This window comes from Corvus cornix, chromosome 1 (genome assembly GCF_000738735.6).
Source record: "Corvus cornix cornix isolate S_Up_H32 chromosome 1, ASM73873v5, whole genome shotgun sequence".
Lineage (NCBI taxonomy): Eukaryota > Metazoa > Chordata > Aves > Passeriformes > Corvidae > Corvus > Corvus cornix.
Genome location: NC_046332.1, coordinates 104,077,338 through 104,102,198, shown reverse-complemented (window position 1 = coordinate 104,102,198; position 24,861 = coordinate 104,077,338). Strand labels below are relative to the sequence as shown.

Below are 24,861 nucleotides of genomic sequence, written 5' to 3'. Positions count from 1 at the left end.
CCCAAAGCCTACTTACCACTTTAGCAGAAAAACTTAAATTTCCACTTAGAGACCTCCAAAGAATTCACATCTAAAACACTGTACAGAAAAGCAACTCTTTCTAGGCAAATATCTCTGAAGCTTCAAGTGAGTCCCCCCATTACAAACATCAGTGTGCTGTTCCATACTACACAGTATCTTATCTGAGCATTTATTACATGGAAAGTAACAGAATTCATCTGAGACAGAAAAGATACTCAATAAAAAGACCATGAAGAACCTTTATGTGACAAAGAAAAAGGAGGTACAATGGTAAGCATCATACCCATCAATTCTGTCATTTGAACACTGAATCCACAATGGATTTAACAATTCAAACACACAAGTAACGATAGCGTACCTTTATTTTAACACGTGCACTGCACTGATGCAGTAGATACAACGCCAGCAGTTTCTCCTTGCACAAACTACTATCAGTCAATAAATTCTAGGTGGAAGCAGCATTTAGTGCAAAGAATAATTAAGAAACTTCTAAAGTTAACCGTATCTCAGGAACTGTTTGCATACATGGTGCAGCAATTACAGCTGCTTCCCAACTGGCCTTAAACATGGAAAACTGATCAGCTACAGCAGTTTACATTTGGAAATTCTAACACAGAGACTTGTTTTTCTTTTAAAAAAATCTACACTACAGCAACAAATAAATAAAGACCGACAGTGTGTATATATTTGCTCAGAATCAATTCAGCAACTTAAAAAAATATAATGTTCAGTGTTTGCTGAATTGCTTTATACTGCATCTATCACTTCAAAACACTACATTTAAAAAAAGTTAAAGAAAAAAAGTAATTCTTCCAACTCTCTTCATACCCTATTAGTTGAAAAGCTTGCAAGCACTGCTGCCTCTCAGCTATTAATACGCAATTCAGGTCCCCTGGTCATTCTGGGACTCTTTACAGAACATCCCTGCACACCCAGCAGCTTCCTGTGCAGTAATGCCAAAGGGAAGTACAAGCCCTGGTACAGTGAGCACATTAAATCATCTTCCAGTTCACAAGTTTCCTTGCTAAAAACCAAACCACCCCCACTTGTTGTGACTGATTTCTACATCTGCCAAGTTCACCCAGGAACACAGATGCTCTGAACTCTGTGTCCATGTGTGCTTCATTTCACCTACATGAGCAATCACACTAAGAATCAATGGAAATATTCATGCTTGCAAAGTTATGGATACACCTGTTTACAGGATATCTGCATTCATCTGCGGCTAGACAAACTGACTGCAGTCCTGGACCATAAATGAAGAGTCTCTACTATATTATAGGTTATAATACCAACATCTTTTCTGGGATGCCTACAGCAGAGCTAAAACACTCAGGGAAATGCAGAAAACTATTCTATTTAGAGGGAAGCTCTGTTCTTTGGAAGTATTTAGTGATTCACAAGCTGTAGGCCATGGAAGAACTGTGCCCTGTGTATATTCAAGAATTAACATTAACTGTGATAATTTAAAATAGTAAGACTGAAAAATGCTTCTGTTGGCTCTCCAAACTGAAAACATTTTAACAATTTTAGACCAATTATGGACTGAAGAAACAGCAAATTTTTGCAAGTTTTCTAGTATCAGTCTGGAATTCCGCACAGGCTACTCAGATTCCATGAACAGTTTATATATGTGGGATGCAATAAAATTACTCCTTATGTGTGGTTTAAGAATATAAAGGACAGCTTTTGTTTGGTTTGTTTTCATTAACAGTATCTTGGGGGGGGGGGGGAAATGAACTCTCTCCAATAAAACTAAGAAAATGTGAATACTGTGTGTTGAATGAAACATCATTACTGTTCAGGATTAGAGTGTTTAGGGAAATAGTGCATTTTTTATTCTATCTTGAAAAAGTAAAAAAATGCACATAATAGTCATATCCCTCCTACCTCAAATGGGATTTTTAAACACAAATATCTTAGTCAATACACAGCTCTTACAAAAATATAACTTCTGACAACATGAGAAACTGCTAAAGAAAAATGCATCTTCTTCCAGAACAGAATCACAATGCCCCCCAGCTTCTACTGATTTTTACACTGCAAGTGAGTCTAACTGAGCAATAGCCTCACACAATATGGGCCATCTGTGGCAATACAACCAGCACTGATCCTACTGAAGCACACACATACTTGCCCCTCAGAACATTCAGTACAGGTGCATATAAAGACAGATCACCCACATTTCTTCATCCTCTAAGCCAACCTTTACTTCAAAAATCTAGTGCTTCCCGTAAGGCTGGGGAGAAGATATGCCCACAAGAACCTCATTATGCTCAATTACTTGCACTGGGTGGAATGAAAACCCAGCCTTGATCTTCATGCTTCAGTACAAACCTATTGTTAAATCCATGTCAGAATCCAAATAATCAATATGGCAGCAACTGAAGAATTCCAGGATGTAAAAGGCCAAAGATTCTTCTGCCGCAGAGATTACAGCAATGATGAAGAAAACTAGGGTAAATAGAAATTTAAGACTGGCTTTCTTCCCTTTGCAACAAAGGGCTTGGAGTATTCTCACAAGATTTTTTTTCTTTTTAGTTATGCCCTTGTCTATATGGAAGCACTGCAGTGTTCATTAAAAAAGCCAAACAAAAACCAACACCACACAAAAACCCTCTCCCATTTTTAAAAAGCACTATAGATGAAAAATCTACTGGAAAAACAAAACCAACAAGAACTCCATGGACCACCCTTGAGGGATGAAATGCTAAAGATGTCTTTTTTAATCAACCAGTTTGTGAAGATCTACAAAAAAATAAAAAGGATCACATTCTAAAGGTTCAGTGCAGTCAGCAGCTATATAGTTTTGCTGCTTATTCATCTTTAAGTTGACTTTCAAAAATAACACCCTAGCTTGTCAAAATATACATTTTCCATTTGCTTTTAAATTAAAATAATAATAAAAAAAACATTTAAAGAATTCACAATCAATAGCATGACTAAGTTTCAGGATCATCTACAGCATATAATTTAAAGGTTCAAAATGCCAATATGCAGCATGTGGCAGGCCTATATGCTCCATGCAGCATGTACACTTAGGATAATTTCAAATAATCTTGATGTTCAGATGTCAGTCTGTTTCTTCCAAATTGTGTAGAATACCCATCTGGAGAAAATAAGCAGTTAAGGAAAAGAAAAGGCAACATTTGTAGTACACGGTTAAAATGTAGTTCTTTTTACTTATATTTAAATTCTGAAAACTTCCAGTAGCTCATAAAGGGTAGGCAAAACACTCAAAAGTGAAATCTCCCTGGATTCTCTTTTTGACTCAGCAGTTCAGGGATGCCTACACTTCAAATCACATACACATTCAATTAAGGTCTGGCAGTTGTAAAGGCAAAAATAACCTGTTTCTCTGAAACCACAAGCTTTTAAGGGCAAGTATCTGTATATCCTTCACATTCTTTTATCTTGAAAATGCGGTGTCAAATCTGAGTTTCACAGAGAGCTGACAATAATGAGAAGCAGGAGGAGCTGACTATAGTCAGTCTGGAGTCAGTAAGGGGTCAGTATGGAGGCTGCAGCATTGAACACTACCAGGGTTAGACACACAGAAGGGAGGCAAAATGAACACATGCAACAGAAGAAAGGCTGTCAGAGCATCACATGCTTAATGTATTATGAATAAGCAGATCCTGGAAAGATGTTTCCTGTCAAGAGAGACAGCCACAGCAGGCTTTACCCTGCAAAACATTTCCAGGGAGATCCCATAAAAGCAGTAAACACTCAAGGCAAAATGCAGCCAGCAGAACCACCTTACAGCAGATCAAAATGCTCCTCTCAAGCTAAGGGCTTGAAGGTTAAACTTCTAGCTCCTTATATAACTTCCCTGCTACCCACAAATTGAAGAGGTTCTGAAGGATTATTTTTAGGAATGGGATGCTTCTGAGAACATGCATACCCCTCCACTTGGAATACTTTTTTCCAGTAACACTAACTAGTAATGATAGGTATCATTCTCTTCCCCATTCCCCAGTCTTAAAAATCAAGTCTGAGCTGTATGTTCGATATGTCAGACAATATTTAAAGATCTGGATCATGCTAATCTGTATGAAGTTAGTTTCTTATTTTTGTAAAACAAAAAAGAAAATAAGAAGATACATCCTTGTCAGAACTCCCAGGCAGCATTACCCTTATCGAACAGTTTATCCCACATCACACACACCACTCAAGAACATTAACAAAAACACAGCCTGTTCATGGAAGGTGCTGATCATTTCACCAGCTGTGAATTTACAGCACTTCTAGAAAACAATTCCTACAATTATCCTCAAAATAAAACTGCAGCAGTTCATTTACTATGAAAAAAAATAAGTGTTTAAATCAGAACTGCCTTTTTGCTTGAGTTCATTACCTCCAACCAATCTATGCTTGCTTGATTTATTAATACACACTCTTCAGTCTTCTTCAGTCTTTAAGGATACAATTCCATGTAGGAGGGAACGCACACAGTTTCTTTTGAAAACTCCACAGGACAGTAAAGCCTGCTAAGCTGTTCTTCGTACAGAGTCAAGGCATCAGTCAGATTGATACAGTTTCCCTGAAGAAAAAAGAAGTTCCAGTCACAATCAAGCAAATAAGCAAAATTTCAGATGAATATATACATTTTGACATTACTGCAAGGCTTCCACATACTTGAGAAGCAGATACATGCTGTTCTCAATATTTAATATTTACAAGGCAAACAATGAACAGCTTGTCTTCATTCTGCCTACAGCAAACAACAATTTGTATCCTTTCAACAAAGGGTAAGTAAGGGGGCATTATCTATATTCTCATTAGCAGAAGGAACCATTATATGAGGGCTTCCAGTTCACAGACCACCATGTGTTGTTTACCTATAACATCCACTCCCCAACCATTTTCTTAATGATTGCTTACATTTATTAGTAAACAGTATTACAACGTCCAGATTCTTCTGTTATTTAACATTGCCTAGATCTTACAGTGTTTAAATGCACTATTAACAAAACTATAGCCTATCTATTTTAAACAGATTCCTCCACAAAGCACTATGACTAAATACATCAAATTATACAGAAGTTCTCTGACTGCGGGCTACATTGTCTTGAGTTTTCATGTCATGATTCTGAAAAGGAAGTGATTCCTATGATACCATTTTTTGTCTTAGGGGTGAAACAATATTACCCAAACACATCATTCTTGGAATACAAACACATTGAGGATTACAAAGAATGAGGAATTAAAACAAACAAACAAAAAAAACCCCAAAACAAACAAAGAACCCCCCCAGAAAAACCAATCCCCCAGATGAAAACATACAAAAAAAACCCCCCAAACCAAACAAACCCCAATAAACAAAATATCCACCCCCCCCCCCCCAAAAACAACTCAAACAAAAGAACTCACCCAAACCCCCCAGCAACTCTTTTATGCAAGCACTACCTTGTCCCAAGCTAACTATTAGTAAGAAGCAGAAGTTACTGCAATGTATATCTGGGATGTCCATATGGAGAAAGCTCTGATTAGAAGACTGAATTCTCCATATCCTGGAGAACACATTTGAAGATTTAGTGGTAACAGTGAGTCCACAGAACACCAGACTGAACAAATACCAAATATCCAAAGCAATAAAAGTTATGTAAGTTCAATTAAAAAATAAAAACCTTTGTCAAGTTTCTTGCCTACATAACTGAGTAGGCTAGCAAATACTTCACAACCTTAAATTCAATGCTCTTAGGAATGAGTGAGGCAAATACAAGTTATCTGGACACTAATTTAAAATCAAGTGAAGTTGAATACAATCACCACTGCGTGGTCCACAAATTGCTCAGGTTTTTTCCAGGTATGAGGCACTGAATGAAGACTCACCAAAAAAAAAATGTGTACTGTTGCTGTGGCACAGCACAGAGATAATACATTCTGTAATTGTGGTCACAGTGGAGATATTGCAAAGGCCCTTGGCACACTGACAGCCAAATGAATTGATTTGTGTGGTCTTCTATGTCCACCACTTTCCTGAGGAATTTTAGCTCAACCTACAGGCCCCAAACATGATAAACCAACTATGCTGTAACACTACACATGAACAGCAAGTTATATGATGACTATAAATCTCTATTGCCCACACAGCATGTGCCAATCTGGCCATATGCAGGGCAGGATGAGATCTTCAGGAGATACATGTCCCCAGCTTCTCCTAATGGTTGGGTTTACTAGCATGTAGCATAAAATGCCTTTTACCTTGATGTAGCACAAAGCCTGCTTTCCATTTCTGATCAGCAGAAACAGAAGCATTAACTAGCATTTTCCAAAGTAGCTCTCAATATAAAAATCATCAAGCTTCCCCACGTTTTACCACTTCTAGTGGAGGAATGTTTGCCACAGAAGATAAAAAGGAGAACAAAAAGGAAATCTTTATGTTAATGAAACAGCTCCTAATAATCCAGCACAAGAGCCAAAGCCCCACAAAATGATGGCAAGAAATGCAAGGCACAGAAGTTACATGTTAGAAAGTGTCTAAAGCAACAGCCTCCACCCACTGTGGAGTGGCAGGATCCTCCTGCTGCTCTGAATGACTTTGGGAAGTGTTTGTGTGTACCCACAAGTACACAATTTTGGTTTGTTTTTTTTTTTTTTTACTGACCTTTGAATGCAGTATCTTGTTCTTCCTGCCCTTCAATAACATGTGTAACTTGCACCTGACTGAACCAAATGGTTCAATAAGAAAAAGCTAATCTAATAAAAAAATTTAGTTCCCTTACAGTCACAGCTTATTCAATATTTTAGGATCTCTAACTCGAAATGAGGACCCCAGGAACCTGGACTTCCTCAACGCTTCCTAAGTGTCTGACTGCCTGTGTTTCACACATCGTATTGCTCTGCTAACACACTGTGAAGCTTCTAAATCCAAAACAGTCTTTAAGAAAGACTCATTTTACTGTGTAAATTCTTCATGGCACTCCCATATTTTTTTAAATAGCCTTAAAATGATTATATGCACACAGGTGCAACTAAAAGTTAATTTTCACAAAGCAAGGAGCTAAGATGAGTTTGAACAAGTACTATCTGTGCTCTTTAAAACATACAACAGAGAGGCCAAAACAAGCAGAGGTCACATTTGAAATCAGTATTTCTACACAGCTCCATTTACACTGATTTTTCCATGTAACAACATCAGATGATAACTAGAACCAAAGTGTAAAATGTACATTCTAACTTTGGAATTTATACTATTTCTCCTACTTTTTACTGGTAGGATTTTTTCACAGTGTATTTAAAACATTTCTATTTCCAGAGGAAGTGAAAAGATAATTCATTCCACCAATCTTCCTCTGAATTTTTTGCATCATGCTCAATTTTTTTTTTTTTTTTTGGATTGTGCTCAAGTTTTCGCAAGTGAAGAAGAAAGCCTCAACTTAAAAAAATCTTAACACAGCATCTTGACAATGCTCTTAGGCACATGATGTGATTCTCAGGGTTGTCCCGTACAGGGCCAGGAGCTGGACTTTGATGATTCCTGTGGGCCCCTTCCAGGCCACGAAATCCTATGATTCCACTCTATCATTCTATAATCTTTTAAAAAAACCATGTTTGGGAAAGCCCTCCTTCAAAAGAACTTGCATAAAACATGTTTGATTATAATTTTGATCATATTGCACAAACAAACCTGTACTTGCTTATTTGGTAAAGGAAAGTGGCATGCTTTATATGGAATTTTTCATATTTGGGTTCGGCTATCAGAAAACAAATGAGATTTGTAAAAAGGTATAAGACTAACACTTACTGAGCACAACAATGAACAGACTGCTGCAGTACAGTTCAGTAACCTGTCATTATCCAGAGGATTGTGGTGGGTTTTTTTGGTTCAGCTGCCCTTTACCAAACATATCATTTTGTTTCAACATCAGACTGAATGCAAAAGGAAACTGAAAAACAACCTGTGTGTGTAATTTGAGTCATAAATAGAAACGCTGCTAGGTAATTTACAGAGCATACCACTATTATGTAGGAAGTTGAATAGGATACACAGTGATAGAGAAGTATCCAGTTTCCCAGACTGTTGCTTCAGTATTTCATCATTTCTCCCTTCTCTAGCAAGGGACAAATCACTGCAGACACCATGGAAAACAAATTACAGGAGCAGTGAACATGCCAAGAAACAATTTTTGCTTTTCTAACCCACAACTCCCCAATTTCCAAATCAAGATCTTGCCTAAAGGTTCAGACAACCCACCTGGCTCTTCTATCAACCTTTTTCTTCTGGAGAAACACCACAGGATTTTATAGTTCTGCATTGTTACTATTTTTTGTAACTATCTGGCTTTACTCAATACAGAGTTAAGCATTTCAAAAATCAATTCTACAAAACATAAGGCTTATTTCAATAAAGTTATTGAAAAATCACTATTATTAACACCTTTCTTTAAAAGGTGACCAGCTTTACCAACCAAGGCTACAGTGTTAATAACACACTTAGATGTTCTAGTATCACTAGAGTGCCACAGGGAACCAAGCAGAGATCAGTCTAATAACCTGTGTCCACTTTAACTGCCGCTGCCTAATGAAGAGTTATGTGGTAGAGTAATGCATTGTTTGCTCTGGACAGACACCATATAACTCAAACAATAGCTAATATTGAATGCTGTTTAATAAGGTTTAAAGCAGATGACTCACTAATTAAATGTTTTCAGAAGGAAATAACCAAAATCACGTTCTTTTTTCTCCCACAGGGTTCAGTCAATTTTTTAACATACACAAAACCCTACCCAACTCCTCTGCCCAGCCCCCCGTACTTAATCTCTGTTCCACGTCAAACAATTTGACAGGTAAGAACTAGGAGATAGATGAATTTTTTTTTACTCCTTAAGAAGCATCTTTCAGACAGAAGAGTACTTGAGGCGGTTTAAACTTTGAGATTAACAAATCTTTATGAGTAAGACCTTGTTTAAGACAGATGACTCCTGAACTGTTTCACAGCCTTTGCATCCTGAGTCTGCTCAGGGCTTGCACTCACTCCAACAGCTCATGCCTGTCTCCCAACATTAGTTTTTCTGGGCTCTCACAAGGCATATATTCTGTAGACCTATGAGTTTAGTTTTTAGGTTTCTACAGCACAAGGCACAACACATTTAAATAACAAATACAGTTCTGGACCGACAAAAAACATTCCTTAAAATAAGTAGCAAAAAAAAAATTGTTTAAATTAACCATGTAAGTTCCAGTTAACTCTGCCCACCTATAAAGGGGATGTGTCCATCAACTATTAACAGGCTGAACTTGGGCCACTATGCTTCCTCCAACCCTCAGAAAGTAAACCAGTGACTTGAAAGCAGGTGAAAGGGTCCCTTTTCCATACTTGACCATTTCTTACGTGTCTTACCCCACATGTCATTGTCACTGGACACCTTTGTCTGTGACTGTACGCCAGAGAAGTTTAATTTTTAACATGGGTTTCTGTTTTTGTTTTGCAATAATGTGCCAGAATTTGACATCGCCAAGGTTCGGTTTTATCCTTCCTCACTTCACAGTGACTAATAAGCAGTGAGACACTGATCATGAAACACCTAGCATAAAAGCTAGGCTTAAGTTTGGGGGGACACAGAGGGCTGTTAAGGAAATAATGGAGGCAAACCTGACTGTTAAGTACGTCCACTGGCCAAAAGATCAATTAATTTAAAGCTGAACTCTCAGTAACAAAGGGAAATGAAAATGTCTGTTCCTTAAAGCCTCTCAAACTACCAAGAAATCACAGAGGCTCACACAGCCATTCTTCCAGCATCCTTTCATGGTTCAGTCATGGAGAATCTTGCTCCCTCGTTGGAAGTGCTAATTAGAAAGCCCACACAGCAGCCAAAAAAAGGAGTCTAACTATGGAGCAACATGATGATTGTCTGGACATTCAGAGGGCTGTGTAGGAGAGTGGCCAGGAAGAGACAGCTTAGTGAAGGGCCACATGTTCATGTGGGAGACACATGATCCCTTGCACCAGGGGTCAGTGCTGTTTACTGGAACCTGTGAGTGGTCTGAGTTTCTATCCTGCCTGGGCTGAATGACCCCAACCAGGAAGTCACAAATTCCTGTTTAGAGGTATTTTTAAAGATTCCACTTTATAAACAGGCTGAAAATGATAGCCTTCTCAACCTCAAAAGATTAGATCAACAGAACAAAAACTTAGCACAGAAAAAGGCATTTTCTTAGCTACACAATCCACTGACACTCAGAAACAACCTTACAATCAGTCTCTGCATCTGCTAGACCATGGTTTCACAGCTCTTGGGACAATCCTCACATGCTACTTTGAAGGCACAAGAGAGGGATGGTTCAGAAAACAAAAGCCACAAACATATCATCTACAAGAATACATACTCACTTGAAAGAAATCACTTGGGCCATCTAAAAATCATATTTTTATGAAGTCCAATACTGTAAAAACACTTAACGTGCTCAGAAACAAGTTGCTGGGAAGGTGTATTAGAGATGAAACTGCACCTCAGGATTTTCCAAGGTCTTACATCCTCACCAACTCAAATTTCTCTCCACTGTGATGGCTGGGAACATGTACCTCTAACTGGCTTTGCCTTGGAGAAGGTTAACACCGAGCAGACCTGGCCTCATATCGTATCATATTGTATCGTGTCATATCATTACACATTTCAAAGCACCAACTTCAGAAGAAGAATGGAAATAAGAGCATGCCATATGACCACTGAACCTCAGAGTGGTGGGATTATGTTTAACAGTAAGTTTTCATAAACAAGCTTCAAGTCTTAAACCTACAGACAGGTTTGCAAGTTCTGCAGGCTAAGGGCCCTAAAGCTCATGACTCTCTGTGTAGGCTGCAACACTCAATATGGATGATGCAGCTAGAAAAGCAAGGGCATGTAAAGCACAGCTGCTACTCGTACAAGTTTTTGTTCTAAGCTGTGATTACTATTTGCACAGAGAAAGTATGGAGGCATTTTTCCCCAAATACACTCAGACACAGACTTAAAGCAGCAGAGAATGACATTCATTAACTTCCCCTTTTACATCTTTCCAGAGCTGAAAAAAAGGAAGTCCCTCCTGCATCTTAAAATTGGCCACATAAGTTCTTATAACCCCTAGGAATACAAATAAATAGTCTGAAAAATCTTCCACAGGCAGAATGTCTAAAAATCTTAATAAACTGCCAGGCAATACCAGTTACCTGCCTCCACCTAGTGGTGACAGGACATTCTGCACCAGCATTTGGAGACTGCTTTGAGGATCACCAAGGAAGGAATCCCGAAGGAACCACCAGGTGTGTTAGAGCAGCATGCGAGAAGTAATTCTTTTTACAATCTCAGATAAATTATATCCATCTGGAGTTCAACAGCACTAGACCCTGCCTGCTGAAAATTCACTTGCAGATCAGAACATTTTCTAAAACTTGCACAGAGCTCAATGAAGAGGTGATGAGCATTTCCCTTTATTTTTCCCAGCAGTGGCATTTAGACAGCAGGCAGCAATACAGTATGTGAAAGGATGGCATTCTGTGAACACAACTCCACTTCTGGGTAAGGAATTTCTTTGGCACTGAAATAAATGACATCCTAACTAGATGCACATGATTCTGTTCAGGGTGCAAGGGGACATGCTACAAACTACAAAGAACAAAAATTTTCAATGTCAGTACAATATAATGCCAAGGCAGAAGAAGCAACTATAATTACTGGCTAGTAGTCCACAGAACAACAATCCTTTTGCTGCATTTTTCCTATGAGACATTTCCTCATCATAGCAAAGATGAGGCTCTAACAAGTAAGTGGACATTCCCTCAGCCACTTTTCTTGGTGATATTTAATATTTTTTGGTTTAGAGAACCAAAATGCAAAGAAGGGACTGAGGGGCACACGGAGTCCTGTATTTTAAAAACATAACTGCCTTAAAAGGCACATGATGTCTTCAGCAAGGCCTGCTGTGTAATATATGCATCCTAAAAGTAGATAGCGGGAACAAAAGTAACTTAAATTCCCAATGTTAATACACAGAGCTGAAACCACTGGCATTCAACAGCAAACACAACAGAGCATTCAAAATCATTTATGAATTCCCAGTGTGTGACTAAGCTGCCAAAGTTCATAGCGGTCATGTTTGAACTTCCGACCATAGTCTAACCCAATACTCTGAGTAGCCAGCTTCAGATAGTTTAATTGAATTTAAATTTGTTTAAATAATTAAAACGAAGTTATAGACAGCTGATTTTCTTTAGAGCACCCTGGTAAGTCTGTTCATCCTATGACCAGACTACTGAGTTGTGTGAGGATGTGGTGGGTTGAGCTTGGCTGGATGCCAAGTGCCCAAAAAATGGGCATGTCATTCCCCTGCTGTCATTCCCCTGCTCAGCTGGACAGAGGAGAGAAAATACAGCAAAAGGCTCACAGGCCAACATAAGGATGGGGAGAGAACACTCACCAGTTACTGTCACAGGCAATCAGACTCACCTTTGTATTAAACTCAAGTTCCTCATCAAATCAGAGTGGGATAATAAGAAATAAACCCAAATTTTAGGAACATCTTCCCCTACCCCTCTTTTCTCCCCAGGGTGAACTTTACTCACAAACTGTGCTAATGGGGAATGGGGATTGTGGTCAGTTCACCCCATTTTATTTCTAGTGCTCCTTCCTCCTCCCACACTTCTCTGCTCCAGTGTGGGGTCTCCCCCCATGGGAGACAGTCCTCCATTAAGTTCCTCAACATGAGTGCTTCCATGGTCTGCAGTTTTTCATTAATTGCTCCAGCGTGGGTCTCCTGCAGGGTCACAAGTTCTGCCAGCAAGCCTTCTCCAGTGTGGGTTTCCCACAGGGTCACAGCTTCCTTCAGGTATCCACGTGTTCTGGCATGGGGTCCTCCAGGGGCTGCAGGTGGATCTCTGCTCCCCTGTGGAGCTTCATGGGCTGCAGAATGACAGCCTCCTACATCATGGTCTTCATCACGGGCTGCATGGGAATCTCTGCACTGGTACATGGAGCATCTCCTGCCCCTCCTTCTCCACTGACCTTGGAGTCTGCAGAGCTGTTTCTCTCACATATTCTCACTTCTCTCTCTGGCTGCAACTGCTGTTGTGCAGCAACTTTTCGCCCTTCAAAAATCTTATCCCAGAGGCACTACCACAGTCACTGATGGGCTCAGCTTTGGCCAGAAGTTGATCCACCCGGAAGCAAGTCTGGCATTGGCTTTGTCAGACATGGGGGAGCCCTCCCCACTCCCCCCCACTATCAAAACCTAGTCAGATAAACCCAGTACAGAGGGTTATTCCATTCTTACAGAGGATTATTTTGTTTTTTCAGGCCCAGCTGGGAAGGGGCTACAAGAACCATCAAATGGGCTGGGTGGTGTATCAGTAGATGTATCAAAAGCTCTGAAAGCTGTTTGCCCCAGTATTAATTGTCCTTTTTTCAACACTTTCAGGAAGACTAAGCTGCTTGAGAACACTGCTTCTATACTCCAGCCCTTTCATTGGCTACCCATTAGCCACAAGTCCAATTTTAAGCCATGTCAATTTTAATATTGTTTCTTTCTCATCCTGCCATGTACCACCTTGTTGCTTTGGGACCACAAAATATAATACTGCATAGTTTCACAACAGCTAAAACCCACCAGGGCTGGTTCAGAACTGCTGTCCTTTCTTTCTGTGCAAGCAGATGATGGAGAGCCAACTTATCTCCTCCCGTGAGGACAGGACAGGCAGCAGGGGCTGCACCAGTCTCCACCTCAGCTGGTTTCAGCTGACACAAAACAACCCTCCTGTCCTCTGGCTACAGCACAGCCATCATTCCAGCTTTCAGCACAACCTTATTCTCAAGAGCCCTTCTGCAAAGTCCAAAAAAAAAAAACCTGTCCCCAGACATGTTTACCTTCGTCCCAATAAGGCCAGCTAGTCTCACTGTGTATGGTGTAAGTACAGTAACTGCAACACAACTTGCTCTGTTTCCAAAAGATTTAGTGTCCTTTTGATATCAAAGTCTGCCATAAATATTTCCACTAGTAACAGGACAGAAATGCCATTAAAATTTAGAGTGTGGTACAACCATGTTAATCGTATCTTATATTTCAACCACAAGATCATTTCTCCTGCTCATAAAACCACAGTATTTTAAAACAGAGCAGCATATTAGAATTGCCAGAAACCTCATCCCACAAGTTTTTCGTTTCTTTTAAAACCTGCACAATTTTACAGTAGACCAATTTCTTTATATTTCAGAGCTTAAGGATATTATTCCAAAATACAGTACTTAGATTCTCCACACATCAGAAGACTAGTTTATGAGCATGACAAAAGAAACACAACTTCAGAGACTTAGACTTCACTGAACCATCTGCTGGCTCCTGTCACGTTCTTGTATTATTGCACACAGCTTTGTGGCATTCCAAATTCAGGATTACATGAAGTATTTTCAGTGGAAAGCTATACCACAAGTCTATTATCTATGAGGTGGCTATATTAATTTTCTCATCCCCCTGCACCTATGCCAAACTCTTACACCTTAATGAACGATAAATTTTCACATTTTACACTCTACAACTGAAGACATTAGCTTAAAAACCATCTATCTCTTCATAAAGTACATCTGTTCTGCTTTTCAAAGAATTGTTCAGCTGCAATATTCTGTAGCATGCCTTGCTGAGTCTTACAATTATGCTTTTAAACTCCAGACAAAAGTTCATGAAATAATGAAAAAAAGACAAGCCAGTTAGCAAAACCTAACTTTCATGCAAAAGTGCTTGGTAAGTCATTAAAGGAAGAAAACCAGCTTGTAGTAGATTTTTAGGTAGTTTTGTCTTTTTTTTTAACTGAAACAGTGCAAATTGCAATACATACAAAGCAGTACTTCATTACACCCAGATATCATACCTGTGTGAAGTATTTTCCATCTTGTTTCAGGACTTTCATTGAGAGGTCAAGAATCAACCGCAGAAATTCCCATGTAGAATCTGCATATGGGGAGTGATTGAAAAACAACCGCACATTATTGGCTTGTTCACTTATTACATATTCAAGACTTGCAAAGTCTTAAAAAAATTTTAAAAATAAAGCCTGGATTAAAAAACCCCAAATGTAAACCATATGCAACAGCAGTGATGGCAGGAGTGCTGCTGGTTTTCTTCACAGGAATTCTCCAGAAGTTTCCAATAAACTCTAAAGTGAGGAAAATTTACTAGAGTATGAACTCCAAATACTTCTCAAGAACTACATGAGTTCATATTATTCTGGAATAAGATTTAAAAGAGTGCTAGGCACATGCTAGCCTTTTCTAATATTCAAAAAATTTTCAAAAGAACAGATGTCTTACTATCTTTTTTTTCCTCTCAGATTTGTTTTTTAAATGGAAAAAATGAAAGCAGTTACGGTGTAAGCTGTTATGCAGCAGAAGAACAGAAGTGTTGAAAATTCTCTGGAAGTTTAAGAAAATAAATTACAAGATTTACCTTCTTCTGGAGATGTGGAGATTGGAACAGCTGTCAGATCATTAATTACATAATCAAACATTCTTCCTTCTTTGGCATACCTCTTCAGTACAGGAATACAGTCCTCAATTAGAACCTGTAAGAACGAAATACTGTAGCTAGTCTTCAAAATACCCTAAAACTCACCAGGTAAAAGGAACAAATGTGGATTCACAGAAATTAAAATGGAAAATATCAAAATTAAATACATGTTTAATTTTAGGCTCCACCTTCAACTTTTTACATCGTACAGAAAGAAGGAACTTTGTAGGAATTATGACAATGACAACACAGGCACTCTAGGACTGAATTTCCTAGATCTGTGACCACTGTTCTTCCTACCAAATGCTGACAACAGTTAGCAGTTCCACGTAAGTATAGTAAGTTATTCATATGAAGGGTCACTGATTTCCACAGTAGCATGTGACTTATCTGTTAATTTTTTGTGTGTTTTTATTAGCTCACTCCTGTAAGTTACTATCTATCACAGCATCTATGGACCAGTAATGAAAACAAAAACAGGCTACACCTGGGCTCATTTTTAAGTGCTGTCAGATGCAGCACAAAGACCTCAACTGCAGGAATGCATGACATTTGTTGGGGTTTTTATTTTTAATATAACAGCAGTGTAATACTAAGGGATTTTGCCTGCAAATTAAAAATAATTGTTAAATGTGTATTACAAATCCGGGTATTTCCAACTGTATAGAACACCTAAGAAATACACATTTCTTCTATCTTTTTAACAGTTTAAGGTTTAACAATTTAAGGAATGATGTTAAACACTACGTTCTTACTGCTATTTCCTCTTTATTTCTAAGTTATAGCAAACATTCTCCTATTTCACATTCCTTAAAAGCTGCATATGCATTTAATTTTAGAAGTCTGAAGACAGAGTTAAAATACTTCCAACATGAATTCCAGCTATTAAAATATGCAAGTGTCATACAAAAGGAAAAAATGCTTCCCAAACTTAAGTGAGAAAACTTGTCCCCAAAACTTTGCCATAGCAGTCTTCCAGACTAGGTCAACATGTATTTAAAATATTACTTGTAATGGAAGAAAAACAAAACATTACCTGGTAGCACTCTCCTTTCAGATTGTCCAAGACATCTCCGCACGTTTTACGCATGTGTTTTCTACACCCGTCAATCACCATTTGGTCAATGTTTGAGGTTTGTCAAGGCATAATACACTCCAGAAGTAATAGAGGTAACAGCTTCTACTTCTTCAGAAACAAGTTCTCAAAGAGGTGGCATTCATAAAGGAATAACTGGATGTGTCTATTGGTGTATATACTGCAATAGCCAACCTTACGTTCTGGCCTCCAGATTCAAATAGATTATTAGGAAGTGCTTATTTTTGGTTTTAACCAAAATTTTTGATACTTTAGGTTATCATCACCATCAAACCCTGAAATGTGAACTGTAAAACTATTAAAAACTCCATAGTTAAAGTAGGTTCAGATTTTAACCTACACTTTTAAGACAATTATTTTTAGTCTTAGCAAAGGGATCCCAAAATCTAGGATGATCAACATTTCATATGGCTAACAGCAGTTTACATTACAAACTATATGAACTACACAATGTTGAAAACTTGATTTGTATTGGTATTTTTAAAACAGGGTTGGTCAATTCATCAATACAGTTCATCAAGTCCTGGCATTCCTATTGATTAAATTTTTTTGCTTCTAGGCACTATTTTTTTTTTACAGCTTTCTTTAGGAAAACAGAAGAACTCAAAAAGGCAGAACTGAGCCCAAAACACAAACTTGACAGATCTGTCTTCTGTTACTAGAGAAAGCATCAGAATGATGACAGAGGCATCCCTTTCCAGCCTTATTTAAACTACTACTCAGAGTTATAGTATGGATTGGGAACCTGAAAGCAGGTGTTGCATAATGATGCACAAATATGCAGTCACTGGTCTCTCTAAGCTGACAAAAAGAAATTTCATTTAAGACCCTATCTCCTCATGCAAATCAGAACCTGACAGGAAACTGTCCTCAGTGCTAAGGTATCAGCAGAAAGCTCTGGTTGATATGAATAACAGGCCATTTGTCAAAGGATATCTCTACCATAGTAACCATCTTTGGCTTCAGTTTGACTATCTCATAGAGTATACCTCCATCACCACCTCCTAGGATTAGCACTTCTTTCCCAGTGTAGTCTTCCTTTCCACTGCCCATTATGGCTTGAGTATATGCCAGGTCACTTTCTGCCAGATCTGAATGGAAGGAAGAGAGAATTGGACAGAAATATTAAGTCTTCAGTTGTTCTCATTAACTGGTATTAATCCAGAGGTGATACAATACAGATGAAAGCAAGAGCATCTACAGAAACAACCTGGCTCTCAGAGACAGTGCAAGTAATGAGATTTTTCTCAGAATCCCACACAGGATTTCTCCAGTTCTCCATGTGAACCCAACAAATGGCCACCTCAGCATTCGGAAGTACTGTGTACCAAAAGAAGTAAAGTAGGAGACCAAAACCATCAGTCTTTGTAACTTGATACTTCAGTGGCTTTTTATCTCAGACTCATCCTGAAAGAGACAGATCTGGAAATCTTTGAAAATACATTGTGGACCCCAGCTAAAAAGAGCAACCTAGCCTAGATGCACACGAGTGGATCCCTGCACAGAAACAAACATGACCATTAACACCCAGGTGCTGAAGGGCCCTGCAGCTTGCCTTCTGCCAGCATCAGCTTCAAAGCAGGCACTAACACTCCCAAGCTGCAATAACAGATCTGCACTACAAGGGCCAAGCTTTGTGCAGCAGCACATCGTGGCATATCCTATCACTCTGCCTGGCAACCACCACCTCACTCACGAGTGCACAATAACAAAATGAGACAAAGCATTGTTTTAAAATCCCATGGAAGGGAAATAAGTAATGGCATACGTCCCTTTCTACAAGGCACATTGTAAAAATGTTCAAGCAAAACCTCATCTCCATATTAAACTCTGATGAAAATTTCTGGCTAGAAGTACTGAGTACTACATTTGATGATTTCTAATACAGTTCTATCTGGATTAGAAAATACCTTGCTAATGCACTCAGTGCTTTTCAGCTGCCATCTGCACAGAAGCCCTCTTGACAGTTGCAGAAAGCTAACTGAATGGTTAGAGGTACTTCCAATGATTTCAAAAAGCTGTAGTTTAATTCCTTAATTTCTCTGCCATCAGAGTTAAGATAGGTATTCTATCCCTGGGCAGCAACAGCCCTCATTTACCACAGTCAGTCCTTTTTCAACATAAGAACTAAGATTTTACAAAGCACAATCCTTTTGTTGCCTAGATTTTCTAGAAAACAGCAGTCTCCAGTTTTAAAAAACAGTAGTCCACTTTCTTCTAAGTTCACTTTCAAAAATACAAAGGTCAGCAGGCACAAAGTACAACACAAAAACCCTCACAAAGGTTGGGTTGCTATTCTGATTAACTTAAGAGTTATTATTTTGAAGAAGAGTCAAAAGATGTTCACCAATAAAGCAGCTAAATGGTTTGAGATACAGCTGCCCTATACCTCACCAAGCAGGAAATTCCCTTAGAGAATCAAGGGAGCAGCAGGGTTACACACATACACACATGCCAGCTCCCATTTCTTTGTATTTGTTTAGAACTACATTGTGTTTTGAAGACTGACAAAGTAGCTTGTTTTGCTGTCAAAGAGAAGCTCTCAGAAGGTTGGACTGGCAACAAGAACGAAAAGCTCATATAAAAGAATGGAGTAGAGCAAGCTCTGCTACAGAACACCATCTATTCTCCTCAGCCACTTTCTGCAGCAAAGATACTAACTCTGGAAAAATAAATCTTTTCTTTTTCAACTCTAGATTTTACACTGGTCAGCCTGATTCACATCCTTAATATAAAGGAACAGATACACATGTACATGCATAAACAAGTTTCCAGCATCAGAACCATGACTCTTAGACATCTAATTAAACTGCCACAGCAGGACAGAAAACAACACTTCTGACATTTTCACACCAGAGATCCTTAAATGAGATGGTACTTACTAACATCCCCACTGAGAATAAGAATATTCCCAAATTGTTTTGAATGCAGAATTTTAATATTCTGAAAAGGTGAATCTTCATCATAAACAACTTCATCTATGTCATATTCCACTAGGCGCCCATCAGCTGTAGGCCAGTATCTATCAATGACACCTCCTCTCAAAATGGCTGGCAACCTAGAAAGAAATAATATGAGAAAAAGATTACAAAAAATTGGAATGTTTATTTTTTTAAAAAATCCACTTTAAATATCCCGTGGATTCACCATAATAAGTAATATTTACAAGAGGCATCTAAGAAAACTTGCTACATTTAACACTCAACAGATACAAGAAACCTACCAGCCATATGTTAAATATACATAAGTTGCTAAGGCACAGATAATATAAATGATTCTTCTTTATGTACAACTTCTACAATGTACCTGTGAATTTCACTCTATTCAAAGAGATGGAATTTACATAACATAAAAGCCTCTGTAGAAGAAACAGCTGATGATCAGAAAATAATACAAAAGCAGAATGCAGGCAAAAAAAAGGACAAAAAAACTTCAGTTAAGAATGCCATTTCTTTGAGATTAAGTGCATCTTACTCAGAAGCTGTACTGAGAGACATTTTAATACATAGAGAAACAAAAAGTGAACTGAGCTGGGTCAATCTGCAGTGCATAAGCACAATCCTTGATATCAGCAGATAGTCTGTATTACTTTTTAAAAGTGGTTCAAGCATCTGCAAAGATTGTTTTGGGTTTCTTGCTTGTGGGTTTTAGGGGTTTTTTAAATTCCATAGAGATGGTTCAAATCAGTATTTCACCTGTAAAGACAAACTATCTTTGAAATGACAGCAAATGATCAAAGGGATTGTGTTTAGGCAAAAGTGCAGACACAGAGTTCATCAGATCTCCCACACACACTTGAAAGAATAAAGGGGTTTTTTTTCCAGAGGAGGGTGTAGCAGAAGACCAGAGACAAGCTGCTTCTCAATTCCCTAGTGATTCCCAGTCAACATTCCAGAAACACTTCCTACCCCCAGCGAGCCGCCAGATGGCGGCACACAGTGGGAGCAAGAGCAACCCTTCCTTACCTCAGAACAACAAAAAGGCACGAAAAGCTTCTCCAGCTACATTCACCCTACTGCAGCTGCGTGTGTGCAGCTGACACCAACACGATGCAAAACAAATTTTAAAAAAGGCACAAACGAAAAACAAGCAAAAAAAGACGCTGAGGAGCATGTGCCAAGATCCATGCCAGATACACTGTTTGAAGAGGTTCATCCTCTTTCTACAGTAACCAAAAGATCTAGGTCACTTCAGGCAGATGTTTTCCTGACCTGTTTTTAAGAAATTCCTATCACAGGGATTCCACAAACTCCCTGTATCATTTCAGCATTAAAATAACCTCAAAGCTTCTCCTCAATAAAACAGATTGAGGAGATCAATCTATGAGATCATCTATGTTCATACACTGTGCACCTTGTGAGCCTTTACCAGGTTGAAGTAAAGCAAGATAACTACTCTCTGTTTTACATACAACTGTAAAACAAATAATATTCAAGTATAATACCACTTTTCAAATTACTACCATTTTACTTGTGGTCTCTCAAACTTCAGATCTACTTTCTGCCATAATACTGCTTAACTGTTTTCCTATTTTGTAGTTTGTTCCTTGGCTTTACTGAGCCTTGCTGATTTTACACTTGCTTTTTACTTTTCTTAACCCATTTTCACTTCTACGGTCCTTCAAGCACCCACTTCATCTTCCACCATGGGACATGCCTACAGTAAGTGCTCTCTGGCTTCACGGTATCAGTCACTGCCAGATAGTCACCATGAAGACAACAACAAGCCACATCCAGTATGAAAGTTATTTCAGCACCAGGCCATGAGCCACAATTTGAGTCCCTAAAATTTAATATATAGCCTTGAATTTAAATAATCCAAATTGACAGAGGGCTTGCAAAGCCTCCATCCTTGAGTTTTATTATAAAAGTTTGCTACAAAACATATCTATATTCTTGTCAGGTCCCTAAACCACACATGCCCACAGTGAGCACCATGAGGCACACCAGAGGCAGAGATGTGAGAGAAAGAGCCTCAGGAAACCTTCTCAGGGTGGGGTCTCCTCTATGGGCTTGAACTTCATTTTAGCTCTAAACCTCAGCCCTGGTCCCTGAGCTCTATCCCACCTGCCCAAGTGTTTGGCCAATCCTTGACACCCAGCTCGCCCCCAAAGCTGCCTCAGTACTACAGCCCAGCCTGGCAGTCACAGGGATGGGTCTCACGCTGGTCACCATCACCAGCTCACCTTCTCCATGGGCTGTGGGATGTGGCCCATAGGGTACAGTTTATGCCTTGGCCTATTCCCCTGCCACCCTTGGCTGCCCAGCCCTTCCAGAGCAGTCTGTTCCCACTTCCAGGCTGCATTTTCTCTCACTATTTCATGCAATCATCACAAGAAACTAAAAAAATATCCCATCTGTACCTTCATACTCCAGGCTATTCACGCATTACAGCAAAGCACAACTTGCTTATCTTTAGCAACTATGCAGACAAACCACACACAGAAGAAGAGGTACAAACTTACCGTTTCACCCTTTTAATGTTACCATGAAACAATTCTTTCATTCTTTCTTCTACTTTGTTTAGAAGCTGCAAAAAATAGCAAACATGAGGTAGAATTTGTAGATCATCACTTAATGCAAAATACCTGTTAAAATTACTCTACCTGGAAGGCAATAAAACATAGCACCTGCTATGAAAAGGCTTTGAAATGTAACTAGAAGCCCATGAGTAACTATCTTGCCTCCTCAGCCTGGTTACAAGCAGGATTGTCCATATTACAGCAGCTGTAATACGAGACCCAGTACTTGCAAAAGAGTGTGTGCATTCATGCACTCACGTGTGTACACAACTTCAACAGGTGTTACTGCTCCTCGTCAGTAATCCAGGTTTGAACTGACTTTAATATTTTTAATCTTTTACCAAGATAGACTTTGATCGACCTGAAAAAAAAAAAAAAAAAATAGGTGCTCCCCATGCAGTTAGATAATCCTAGTAAGCAGCACTCATACCTGATCAACTTCCTCTCTTCCTTTCATGTGATCATTGTAGCTCTGCAGATCCACCAACACTAATCCATGAGGATGAATTCTCAAATTGGCAAAACTACAACAGAGACAGTGATGACAAATTTATTATCAAAAATCAGAGTAAGGAAATAAAATCTGAAACGAGTTACATTAAAATTCAGAATGCATGTTTTTTCCCCAGCATCTGTAACCATTGGCAGTGACAGCTCAAGTCTTCCTCTGCAAGGAAGAGCAAACAAAGTTGCAAGAACTTGCCTATCACTACACAACTAATAAAACCAGTAGGAAGCAAGGCAGTGAAACCATGTTTAAGCCACAATAACCATGGTACAATGAGAATATGCTGCTTGCTAGTCTCAGTTCTTCAAATAAGGCCTGCTGGAGCAGGTGTGTTGGTTTGGTTTGGGTTTTTTAATTGAAAACAAGCCTTAAGAAAAAAACAGACCTTTTCCTTTTCACTTCTAGGGGTGTGTTTGTTTCATTTTGTGGGGAGGGTGGTTGGGGTTGGTTGTTTGGCTTTCTGTTGAATGGGGTTTTTTTAACTTTTTATAGGAACTATTCAGAGACACTGATCACATTCAAAGCTGAGTAAAAATCTGTGAGAAACAATACACATCCTGGGGCAAACCACAGCTTTCACTGGCAAAGAAATTGCAGCAGCAAACTCTCATTGATGAGCAGAGATGCAAAGTCAACATAACTCCTACTGTATATCTACTACAGGAACATTTCAAGACCAAAGAGCAAGGCTTCACTATGCTACACACGTGAGGTGAACAAACAATGAATCTTGGAGAACTTGCAAGAAACAAAACAAGAGCTAAGGGCAGTGGGGAAGGACACAAGAAGAGAGGGCAGCCGAGGCAATATCCTTCCCACTCTAGGGAGGAGAGAATACAAAAAGAAACAGAAAGGCTAAAAGGGGACTACATAAAGGAAATGGAGGGGAAAAACCATACACCAGGAAAAAGGAGCAGAAGAGGGGATGAGAACAGAAATGGCTGAACAAAAAAAGAACAGTATTCAGAGATAGAAATGCACTAGTACAACACAGAAACCTCGGATAAAGCTGTATCGTTCTCTGAATGCTCTTTTCTTTGCCTGTCTGCTCTTATCACCCCACTCAGCCCCAAAGGAAAACACAGACTAGCTCTTGTTGTGACAATAAGTTTAGATGACCTCCCATCTTCCCACCACTCCCACCTTTGTCTCTTCCAGAGCTCCTTTTGCAAACTGTCAGCCTAATATGAACACCACCTCTCCCATGGTGCTGGGAACATCAGCCCTTAGGTGCAGTCAGAAATAAAACCCTAATTATTCCGTTTTATCTGAAGACAACTTTTGGTAACTGTAAAATGATCAAATTATGGAAACTGACTGAAGCAATTTAAGAATAAAAATGCTCTTGCTGGCTTTGGAACAGCAGTGATCTGCAGCTCTCACGTGTTACTACTGTCACCCAGTTCTCTTCAGAGGATAGGCCCGGAAAGCCTGAGGCTTTCCTCATGACTCTGCACACAGGTCTTGCTTCCAGGAAGGAAGGGCGCTTCTATTTAACACACACATGCACACCCAGAGCCCACAGACTGTCACCACCTTGGAGCAACCCTCCCTCCAACCCACAGCTTCCCCACTAGGTGTCCTCCAACACAGGTTTTTGATGAGGGAACACAAAAGCCTACCAGGATTCTGTTTACATGATGGGTTGGGTTTTTTTAAAGGAGAGAAAGAAAAAGAGCAGAACTCAGAAGATGGAAGTACTGGTCACTCCAGCAGGTTTTGGACACAACCATTCACAGTGAAAAGGGTAAATTCCATAGGCCCTCAGAGCTGTGGAACTACAGACAGAAATACATAAACACAGTTCATATGACAGCTCTGTAATTTGATTCCTTGAAAACTGGCACAGTGTCAAGTATTTTCACTGTTAGAAAAACTTTTTATCAGTTCGTTTCCATATTCCAGGAGTTGTTGTTGGCACAAATAAGCAACAGATTTCATTATCCCATGACTCAAGTTCTTTTAAATTAATTTCCTCCAAGAATCACATAGCTGTCATAAGATTTGACAGCTGACATCTTCACTTCCCCTTTGACTCCATGAGAGGATATTCCTGCCTCCGCCTTGAGGTAAGAGGCAAAGAGGCAGAGAGGAGAGTTGCTCTGAAAGTATAGCCACACAACTTCAGATTTGTAAGTGATGCGATGGCATTAGAATACAGTGACAATGGCACTGCAGAACCATCATTCATTTTATCAAATTGTCATCTCTACCAGAATAGCAGGGTCCTGACACCTGGGG

General features: G+C 39.2%; 1 protein-coding gene across 2 annotated transcripts in view; it reads right to left on the bottom strand.

The window, feature by feature from the left end:
- Positions 1 to 174: 174 nt before the first annotated feature.
- The window catches only part of SMS (spermine synthase), a 44,760-nt gene continuing 20,073 nt past the window's right edge, over positions 175 to 24,861 (bottom strand). For both annotated transcript variants that reach the window (XM_039551533.1, XM_010394495.4), the window contains exons 3-11: positions 22,543 to 22,636; positions 22,056 to 22,120; positions 19,474 to 19,649; positions 17,528 to 17,682; positions 16,532 to 16,621; positions 15,436 to 15,550; positions 14,861 to 14,940; positions 4,449 to 4,564; positions 175 to 3,130 (exon numbers count right to left, since the gene is read on the bottom strand). In XM_039551533.1, the coding sequence (XP_039407467.1) occupies positions 3,088 to 3,130; positions 4,449 to 4,564; positions 14,861 to 14,940; positions 15,436 to 15,550; positions 16,532 to 16,621; positions 17,528 to 17,682; positions 19,474 to 19,649; positions 22,056 to 22,120; positions 22,543 to 22,636 (934 nt within the window). In that variant the 3' untranslated portion in view covers positions 175 to 3,087. The remainder of the gene's footprint in view (positions 3,131 to 4,448; positions 4,565 to 14,860; positions 14,941 to 15,435; positions 15,551 to 16,531; positions 16,622 to 17,527; positions 17,683 to 19,473; positions 19,650 to 22,055; positions 22,121 to 22,542; positions 22,637 to 24,861) is intronic.